This window comes from Bidens hawaiensis, unplaced genomic scaffold (assembly GCF_021521415.1).
Source record: "Bidens hawaiensis isolate Kalapana, Puna unplaced genomic scaffold, B.hawaiensis_p1.1 tig00030203_1, whole genome shotgun sequence".
Lineage (NCBI taxonomy): Eukaryota > Viridiplantae > Streptophyta > Magnoliopsida > Asterales > Asteraceae > Bidens > Bidens hawaiensis.
The window spans coordinates 6,018-17,059 of NW_027495022.1; the positions used below are offsets into that span (position 1 = coordinate 6,018).

The 11,042-nt window shown below is 32.7% G+C and overlaps 1 protein-coding gene across 1 annotated transcript; it reads left to right on the forward strand.

Moving 5' to 3' along the window:
• Positions 1-958: 958 nt before the first annotated feature.
• Positions 959-4,725, forward strand: LOC143580027 (uncharacterized; the record flags this gene model as incomplete). The annotated part of the gene is made up of 4 exons (XM_077063167.1): positions 959-1,307; positions 2,338-2,712; positions 3,140-3,357; positions 4,166-4,725. Coding segments are annotated over 4 exons (1,191 nt in total), but the record flags the coding sequence as incomplete, so codon positions are not given.
• Positions 4,726-11,042: the final 6,317 nt, after the last annotated feature.

Consider the following 11,042-nt stretch of genomic DNA (forward strand, 5'->3'; position numbering starts at 1 on the left):
CAAGTAGTGATGATTTGTCTTTCTATAGTTTGCCCGAATATGAATATGAAGATGACAAGCAAGAGAACCATTTGGAGGTTATAGAAGAAGATGAAAAGAAGGTATCGGTGGCCGCCGGAGCCGGTGGTGGTTCACGGTCGTTTAGATATGAAGTGAATACACGCGCCGTCACCACACGTGCAACTTCTGCTTGTACTTCTTTTAGATACGTTGGAGATGAACCATCCTTACGTGTTACTAAGAAGATTGGTTTTGTGCTTGATGATGATCACAAAATTGAAGGTATTTTAAAACCAATAATATTGTAAGTAGGGTTCGGTTTTGGCTAAAACCGAATGAAAATCAATACGGTATTTGAGTGTTTTAAAAGCGATCAGTTTTGGTTTTCTGATTTTGGTTTTTTCGATTTTGCTGTTTGGTCTTGAAATTTTGGAACGGAAATAAAAGGCCGGCAAAATAATAATGAATTTGGGTATAAATTTTTTTGTTAGTTAATAGTTAATTGATTATAATAAATTATGCTAAAATATTTAGGTTAAACTAGTAGAAGTTACTTAAAAAAAAGTTTTATAGATAAAAATCCACAATTTCGGTTCGTATCTTCAATTTTTTCCTGGTTTTAGTTACACGCAAAACTAAAACTGAAGGTTTGATTTTTATGAAAACTCAAATACCAAATTATCGTTTTCGTTTCGGTTCGTTTTTCCAATATTTTTGGTTTCGGGTCAGTTTTTCCAATTTCATGCACGCCCCTAATTCTAAGAACACCATAATAAAATTGTATCATACATTTATTTTATATTTATTAATTGTCAGGTCTGAAATGAATGTGTTATTTCAGTAAACATCATGGATTTTATATGCATTGTGATTCCGTGACATGCTTTAAAAGCTTGTACATTACAAGTCTATGATGCGTGTTTGAAACTTGTAATATAATATTTTATAATTTATTGTAGGAAGATGTAGAGAAAGTGGAAAGAAGTTAGAAGCAAATTTAAGTACACAAACACAAGTAGACAAGTTTTTGAATCTATCACAATTGAATAACTTGAAAGCTAAGAAACTTGAGCTAGAAGAAAAGAATAAAGAGGGAATATTCTGTGATACCAACACAGTGGGGTCCACTTCAAAGAGTTCATCCGAATGGCGGAGCTCCATTAACTGTCAGGATTCGGGTTATGACCCGTTTTCTTCTTCATCAAGAAGAAGTTGTCCCAAATGGGAATCTTACACTGTGTTTCAAAAATATGATGAAGAGATGTTGTTTTTGGATAGAATAAGTGCACAAAAGCTTCAAGAAACAGGTACATTGTTTAATATAATTTATTTTATTTTGGTATTAAAGTTTTTGTTTAATAAAATCAAATTGTGGCCTACATATTCATAAGTGTCTTTACAGGATACTAATTTCTAATAATAATTTTGAAAAGTAGTTGTTTTAACTTTTAAGTATGTTCACTTTATTTTGATGTTTTTTTTATCTCTATAGTTTATAGTGGTGATATATGTTAAAACTTAAGTATATTTGTAATTGTTTTCTCTTTTTCTTTTTATCATCATATACTCCTTAAAAGACATGTGTAGTGGGGAAAAAAAATACCAACCCCCCCCCCCCCCTCTCTTTTTCCATTGGATGGTTTCATACCTTGGGCTCACCATCATCTTCATCAAACGTTTTGTAGAAAATGTTGGGACACTTTTTACCCCCAAAACGGGTGCCGGGGGGGGGGGGGGGGGGGGTGTTCCCGCATTTTGAGCCAAAACGTTCTTCACAACGTTGCCACTATGCTTGGTCTAGGTATATAAATCTAATAAAAATGTTGTGGGTTAAATTGGCGGTACAAATTACCATCCTAGCTAAAAAATTATAGTTTAAATTATTAAAACTTAAATTTTCTTGGTGAAATTTATATATGTTCCGTTTGTTCATTTGTGTCATTTTAGATGGTTGGATTTGTACATGCACGTTACTTTTTTATTACACTTTTTTTTATTGCTAGAAAAAATTGGGCAGAAAAATGATTGGTTTTTTGATTTTCTCCTATTTCAATCTATAACATTATTTATTAGTGAAAGATGTTTTGAATATCTAACTCCCGACAATTATAAAAGATAAAGTGTTCTTGACTTTTCGTATATATATGCCAATGAAGCCCGAAAGCATAAGCTTTTATTATTGGGCCAACTACCTAAATGACATATATATATCCATGATTCTAAGTTTGAATCTATTTAAGCATTTACAAACCTTTTGATAATTTTTCTTGATTAATTTAGACACAACATCCATTACATAACTATATTGAACTTTCATGACTTATTGTACTATTTCAGAGTCGTTTAGGTCGACAACAACGTGCCACTCTTCACTATCCGAGAAAATCGTTCACAAACTATCATCAAGAAGCAAGAACACATCATATATTCATCACAGTTCATATCATGAGCTAGAAGCCGCGTATGTAGCACAAATTTGCTTGACGTGGGAAGCACTTAACTGGAACTATAATTTCTACCACCAGTTAAGTGGTTCCCGTAAAGATTCTGATCCCGGATGTCCTGCCTATATCGCCCAACAATTTCAGCAGTTCCAAGTGCTTTTACAACGCTACATTGAGACCGAACCCTACGAGAATGGTAGGAGACCAATCGTTTATGCCAAAAAGAGAAGTTTGGCTCCAAAGTTGCTTCAAGTTCCAGAATACCGAGGTAACAATATACTACTGTAAAATTAATTCTAGACATGTTCTAAGAAAAATTGAATAACCAAATCATAACTGAAAAACGAAACTGAAACAATCGAACCGATTAAGAAAACGATAGTTTCGTTATTGAATTTTTATAAAAGATTTTTATTGTTTTGTACTGGTTTTATTTGTATAATCGAATTAACCTAACCAAAATTAAAACAAAACTTTTTGTTTTTATAAATTATATGTTTTGTAACGAAAAAGTCAAAAAACATTGCTATAGTTTTATAAACCAACGTGTTTATAACCGAGCCTGAATCATTAAATATCGGTTATAGTTTCGGTTTTAGCCCATAACTGAACTTAACCAACTTATCCGAATCCCTCTTTCGAAACTTAGAATCAAATGTCATATTCAATAAGAAAAAGGTTAATTATTTTTGTAGATTCTGAGGAGGAGAAGAAAGATGATTATTTTGGGTCAAGAATATTATCTTCATCATTCCTTAAAATCATGGAGGAAGCAATCAAAACATTCATGAATTTTCTCAAGGCTGACAAAGAGAACCACTTCCAGATACTTGCAAATATCTTTAGAATCAAGAATCCAAGGATTTCAGTTGACCAAACACTTCTCCTCTTGCTCAAGAAAGTCAACCATAAGGTCAGAATCCCTATATTTCTTTTCCCTAATACTAGCATTAATTAGTATTATTTTCTATAGTAGAGGTCTTAGATTAAAATCTTGTTTTCACTTGTTTCCTATCATTGCCGCCTAGTGAAGGCCACTTGCCAAGCACAAGATACATTACTAGATCCTGTTGTTAGCAGTGTTAACGGGGTCCATGAGTTTTCCAATAACGGTTATCATAGTTAAAAAAAAAACAATGTTTTAAAAACCTGCCAGGACATAAGAAAAAACTAAAACCTTGAACTTCGAATATTAACAAAAAACAAGTTTAAAATCAGCTGTCCAGAAATGGAAAAAAATGGTCTGGTAAAATGGGGATCCACAAAACGAGTCATGTTAAACTTGTATCGACTCGTTGCTTACAAATTATCATATTGGCGAGGTGGCTGGTTCTAGCTAGGTCTAACCGCTCCTGTTTGGTTTTTAAAACATTGGTAAAATTAAAAACAAGTAATATGATATGTAAACAAGAGATCATGTGCAAAACTGTAAATTAATAATACACATTTTAAGTCTATATTTTGGTTTCTCGTTCACTTTTCTAACACATTAACAAAATAACATCTTTTATTTCAAAGTTATGGGACCTACATGGTTTGTACAAAAGATTTGCTTTTCACCAAAACTCCTTTACTTTAACATCCTAAAAACATTTATCAATTGGAAAAGTGATATTGTTTTAAAACAAAATTATGAGTTAATTAACCACATTGCCTAACTTTGAACACTTCATAGCATCTTATGATCATAATTTTGGTTCTATGCAACTTGAAACACGCAGAAGAAGTTAAAGTTAAAAGATCTACAACGATCGCGCAAGTGTTTTCGCAAAAGGCGGTTGAAGCAAGTTAATAATGAAATGGAGTTGTTGATGGCACAAATAGACTTAAAAGTGGTGTCAAGAGTTTTAAGAACTACTGATCTAAATGATGAGCAATTGCATTGGTGTGAAGACAAGATGACTAGAGTCAAAATTATTGATGGCAAGTTACAAAGAGATTCTTCACCACTTTTCTTTCCAGCACATTGACAAACATGTATACATATATGCATGCACGGCCCACCCTACAGTTGCTTATTGGTTTCATGACTAGATTCTGAACATGCACATCATCATCCATGATTCCTCTTTGCATGGAATTGAGAGAGAAGAGAATATTATGAATATACCTTTTAACCCTTTTTGTAAATAGATTTGGTTAAGGAGAAAAGAAAAGGTGGCCATGCATGTGTCAGAAAGTCACATGCAAGGATGGATAATGGATGGATGGATATAAAGATGGATGGTATGATGGAGCTAGCAATTTTCGATTAAGCAACTAGTTTATCATGTTTAATGTAATAATATATTAATATCTTGACTTAATAAATCAATAAAACTCTAGCTTTTGTTTGTTATACATTCAAAAACAACAATGTGACACGACACAATAATATTTGAATAAACTGTTTTTCTTTTATCATGTCATCTTAATCTTTTCAAAGAAAGTGACATGTGGTCTCGTTTTGGATGATAATTTGATATGTATCTTTTATTATTACAACAAGACGTGTTGTCACTTGTAACAATCAAAAGTGATAACACAAAATGCACAAACATAAAAGAGCATAATTGGGCTACTAGCCGAGCTAGTGTTCAAAGGCGGTTTGGCTCGATTGTCATTATTGAATTCTATCGTTTGGGTCTCCGAGTTCAACACTAAATTTTTTTCCTCATTTTTGTAATTTGAAATCATTTAAGGCATGTGTCTTTTGTTGTCTTAATTTAAACGTTTTCTTACGTCTTTTTCATAATTTAATTGTCAGTTGTCCATCAGTTTTGAAGATTAGATAATACCTATCAAATTAACTTTCTTTAAATGCTTTCTTATTATTATTATTATTATTATTATTATTATTATTATTATTATTATTATTAGTTTGGTTTTGCTATGTCAAAAACCATTAAACAGTTGGGTTTAATTTGTATAAATGTTTTAATGACACAACATATTGGATAAAAATGATATTGGTGGATGATAGCTTTTTCAGTAGGGTTAATTTATTTATACCTTTATCTTTTGAAAGTGGAGTTTATCCAACGAGAGGAATTAGGATTTAGGAGGGTGAATCAAAAGTTAAAGCTGAGAAAATAAAGATGGATCTTGAAATAAAAAAAAGGTGGCCACACGATACACGCAAAGGATAAAGTAGTTCAATAAATAAATAGAATCTAAGGGCACTAAGCTTCATTGTATTTTGTGTACTTTACAATTAAAATCATGCTTATAAAAATCCTGTTTAGACACGGGTTGATTAATTCATGATTAATCGTTAGTTAGTACTCCGGCCATCGATTAATTGCTATTTGGTTAAAACTAAAATAATTTATATGTAAAATTTGATGCGTGTGTATTTGAAAATGCATATAAATTCTTATCCGAGTAATCTCAATTAGTTTTGATTAATCGTCGGTCTCTACTTCATCACCTGACTAGCTAGCTAGTATGGGCATATTAGTGTGTGTACATGCATGCATGTTTGAGCGAGTTCAAATTTAATTAAAAAAAACTATAAGAATCCGTCCATACCGACCAATAAGTAATAATATATGGCATATAAATACGAGTGAGATTTATATAATTAAATGAAATATTAGCTGAAGTTAAAAAACATTTGTGGGACATTAATAATTTACTCTTAAATGTACATAATCCATCTATTATAGTGTATGAACTTTCGACCTTAAAATGGAGGGAACACTTATTACACCTTCAGATGTCATTAACGATAATAAGTTAAGGAGTTAGAATAGTGTAGCGATATTAACATAATCATTCCGTACATATACGCATTATAGCATTCTCTCGCATGGGTGACGTACAAATCTATAACCTTTGTCGCTTGACGATCGCCTCCAGTCCTCCACTGATATGTCCATCTCATCCCGATCTATATCTTTCATCTCTATAATGTCAAAAACATCACCAATCTTCGCTTTTTACGTGTTGTTGTTGGCCATTTTCCCTTGTGTCAACCTCAACTATTATACATCGTGTCAACCTCAACTATTATTCATCATCCAAAGCTAACATCAGCAATTGATATTCTCATGAGTGGGTTTGCATCTAAAGATACAATTGACAACAAGCATACTAGGCAGGTTGTCGAATGTTTTTTTCTCAAGATGTGAACATATGAATAAATGCATACATGCCTTCTAAGGCATCTTTGTTTATAATTTTCTTATTTGTCTTTCATAGTATGTGGTTCCATCATCTAAGCTAGAAGTATAGTGTGTCTATACTTCATCCTCTCAAACACTGTCAATGGCTTTACTACGATATTGGGATCTTACTGGTATGGCTGAAGTTGTTGTTGCAAGGTTCTATATATGTAGACGAAAGTTTTTGCAAGAATAGAAAAACAAAATGGTTGAAATACAATGTCTATTCATCTCTTTTAACATTCTAAAAACTTATATAAACAAAATTTGTGTGTATATATACAACCTACACGTGTGCAAATCATGTGTGGCGGTGTAGTTATATTTGGTACACATGCGTTGATAAAAAAAGTTACAAACGAGAGAAAAAACTAGCTTTGCAAGTCTCAAGAGTTTTGATGCAATACGCCAAGGCATGCATAAATTCAAAATTATCAGGTCATTTGAATCATTTTGCAACTCCGTATTTATCTGTGTAAGAGTTGGCGTAAAACTCAATTAATAAACTTATCAAGCATGTTGTCTCCTTGTAAATTATTTCAAGGTTTCTTCACGCACCTATGCAATACAATTTACCCTGCATTTCAACTCGTTTTGTTCAAGTTTCATATCAACACATTACTTTGATAATCGATGTCTCATTCGTGGTACGTTTTTCTTATTTATTGTAACTCGACGGGAAGTTGTCATATTAAAAACATATGAAACCAATATTTTCAATTTTAAATAGGTTTATTTTATTTTTATTTTTTCTAATGAAAGTGTAATAAAATGGTTGTTAAGGTGTAGAGGGAATAAAAATAATAAGTTTGTATAATTTATTTATTATTAATATTGAAACTTGGAGCTCTAGTAAGGTTGAAACAGATGGAACAAAACTATAGAACTTTATTTATTTATTTTGGGCCAGGCTTACGCTTGTGGTTTCTTTTTCTGGGCCATAATTTCATGAGTCTTAAAGACTAACAATGGAGCCCACTAAACTTGTGTTAGGGCCGTTGGGCCATATGAATGCAATGATTGGTTCGTCTAAAGTTGATATACAAAGTAAGAATTTAAATGGCATGTGATGTGTCTAGATAAGTTATAATTTGTGAAAACCTTATAGATAACTTACGGGTTTGGGACGGACTTTACTGACCATGTATGGGTTTGAGAATGTCTAAACCCATCCCAAACCTGACTTTACTGAACGTGTATGGGTTTAGACTATTAATAAGTCCACATGCTTGGCAACGTAACTACTCATGCTTGTTAAATAAACATCACATAAACGTAGTGTGATTCAACCGATAGTCTTTAAAGAGGCACTTTTCTAGCATCTTTGGTCGCAAGAATCATACAAACTAAATCATTAGTGTTGGTTGGCAACTGGCATGGCTGTTTCCGATAATCATGAAAAAAATTTGAGCCGCAGGTGAAAAAAATTTGAGTCTTAAGTTAGTTGAGTAATTGGGTCTAAACATTAAGAATACATAATTTTTTTTCAAAAAAAATATATAAAATTAAAAAAAACCGGGCCTATCGAGGTGTCGGGTCTGGGTCATTCGACCACTTAGCCCTACCTCATTGCCAGCCTTGTTGGTTGAGATTTGTGAATTTGTCGCTTTAAAAATATTTGATATAATTGTTATAAAAAAATAAATAAATAAAATAGGTTATACTCGTTTTGTTTGAATCAGATAGCTCGTGGACACGTACTCTTGTTACTATGTTGTCATGAGAATTTGTACATACAAAAAGGCTAGGTTTCATATGTGTAAATGTGATAGATAAACGACAGAGAACATATGATCACATGGAAACGTGACGTGGGCCATTTTACATTGCATGTGGATTTTGTAAGATCGACTGTAGATGGGAGTAGGTAACAAATGTGGAGAAGCAATTCTTCCTTTGTCAGTGATGCTTAAATCTCACGTGCTCTCCTGTCCTTCTGCCTTTCTCACGTGCTCTTTTAGATAGGGTGAGAAAAAACGGTTCGGAACAGTCAGAACTGAGGAATCGGAATTGAGCCAGTGCTTCAAAACCGTTAACGTGTGTTATCCTACGGTTCTAGGAATTTGTATTAAACGGTTCCCGGTTCGGTTCCGGGTAAAACCGACGGTTCTAGACGTGAAACCGAAGAACCGGAATATTAAAAACGTTTTAGCTAAATTTACCAATCCCTATATTTTATAGGGTAACTTATTAACCGGAATCCATTCAATCATTCTATAATTCAAATCTTATTCTTTGCGTTCAATACCTAGTAGCCACGATCAATTTTGATTTAAGCTTTCAAGATAATTTAAATAAAATTATATGATCTTTTTTTAATCTATCATCGCTAATGATTTATTTAGCTTCAACAATTAGGTTTTAATAAAAAATATAACAGATATTCAGTCTGTTTTTACTGATATCGTGTTGAACGCTATTGTTTTTCTTGTAGTTTGGAGTTTAAGTTTCTTGTGTTTAACCGAGCTTGCCATCAACATCAGCTTGCTAATAGTTTTTAAGTTTGTGTTCCTGTTAGATATTTTATTAAGATTTTTGTATAACGACTGTATATTATTAAATATTTTTTCTTTATTTAATAACACGTAGTTATATATTTGTCATATATAATTACATTGTATAAGTAGCGTTACTACATTAAAATAGCTGTTTAGGCTGGCTTGCGAGTTTACTAAAACTTGGTAAATGAATGTCTGGCTCGAACTTGTTTATTAAATTAGCACAAACTTAGACTCAAGCTCTTAGCTTGGTTCATTTTAATTTTTGGGGAAGACGGTCTTGAGTTACTCATGTATACTATAGATTTGTAAACAAAAAAACGGTGTATCAATTAGGGATGAGCTCGGGCTAGTACCGGTCCGATCCCGAAAATTCTGATCCGGAAACTCAGAAACCGGTACCGAAATGTTCTGTTTGGTACAGGTAATTCATGCAAAATTCGAGAAATACCGGTTGATCGATGTCGAAAGGTCAATCAAAAATATTTATAAAATACCTTTACTAGCAAGGGCAAGTAAGGTGTCGAATCCACAGGGAATCAGTGGAAAGTGCTAATCAAGTTCAATACTTAGTAATAATTATGTTAAGCGGACAGACGATGTCAAGCAGATTAAATATGAGAACACAATTACCTAAGTGGTAAAACAATTAAAAGAAAAGTAACCAAACTCCAAGTTTCAGATTGTGAAGCAACTAGACCAATTGATGAAACTTATTTGGAAAACTCGTTTGCTTACACCTATAATCAAAAGACTAGATATTTGACCTTACTGATTGACAGAACTTGATCTGAACAATTGGTTTGGTTGAATAATAACCTAATTGATTACCAGTTTTAGGGTTTGATAAATGTAAGTGATTTAATGGCTAGAGATAAACGGGTCAATGATTCTAAGAACCTAATCCTAAAAGTTGATGACCACATATCAATTAATTGATAAAATCACAAAACATTCAATTACGAAAAACTGTTGAATGCACAAACATACGCAAAAGATTAATCAACCGAATGACTAATCAACTATAGTTCCAATGCAAAGATTCAAAATACAAAAGGTCTTGCTTACAAACACAACCCTACTCCCGAAGATGGTCACAGAAGCTTTAGCCTTGCATCTTCATCTTGAATAGCTTGATTATGGTGTGGAATGATGCCACACCCCGACCAAAGGCGGCGAAATATGCCGAGGTGTAACGATTGTCCATAAGCACATGACACTAATTAAAGTGACAGTATTTAATAAACTCATTTCATTTCACAACATCGAAAATGTCACATAACAATTATCCATAAAATAACCATAAACAATATATCACAAAATATGGCAAATTTAATATTGTTCATTTTTACTAATATCCTAAGGTCTTTGATGTCGTTTTCTTCACAATCATAAATCAACCAAGATGCAAACCTGCAATTGTCAACACAAAGGTCGGTGAGCAATTCATAAGTTTAATCATATTAGTATATAATAAAGATAGCCACAAAACTTGCATACGAAACGATAAATAAAAGTGGTAATTTGGATAAATAGATATCGCTAAACACATTAGCGACACCTAGCTATAAGGGGATGCCAAATAGTCTAGGATTTTAAAGTTATCGTTAATTGCATTACGTTAACGACACCTTGCTATAAGGGGATGCCAAATAGTCTAGGATTTTATAGTTCCACCAACCAAAAGCGATAAACACATAGGCATATAAGCATAGAACACCAAATCGAGTAATTATTTAGGTAAAGTATACAACTACGTTTGTGGTTTAAGATTCAAATATAAAGCATTTTGTTGAATAAGTATGAAATGTCACCCCCAAAATAAAAGATGGAAAATGGGGTATGAAGTACTCACCTTCAAGTAGTAAACTTGAAAGATGATAATTTGGAGATTTGTCGGAACGACGAGTTTAACGCACAATGCCTAAAAAGAAAAGAAGTCTTGAATTTAGAAA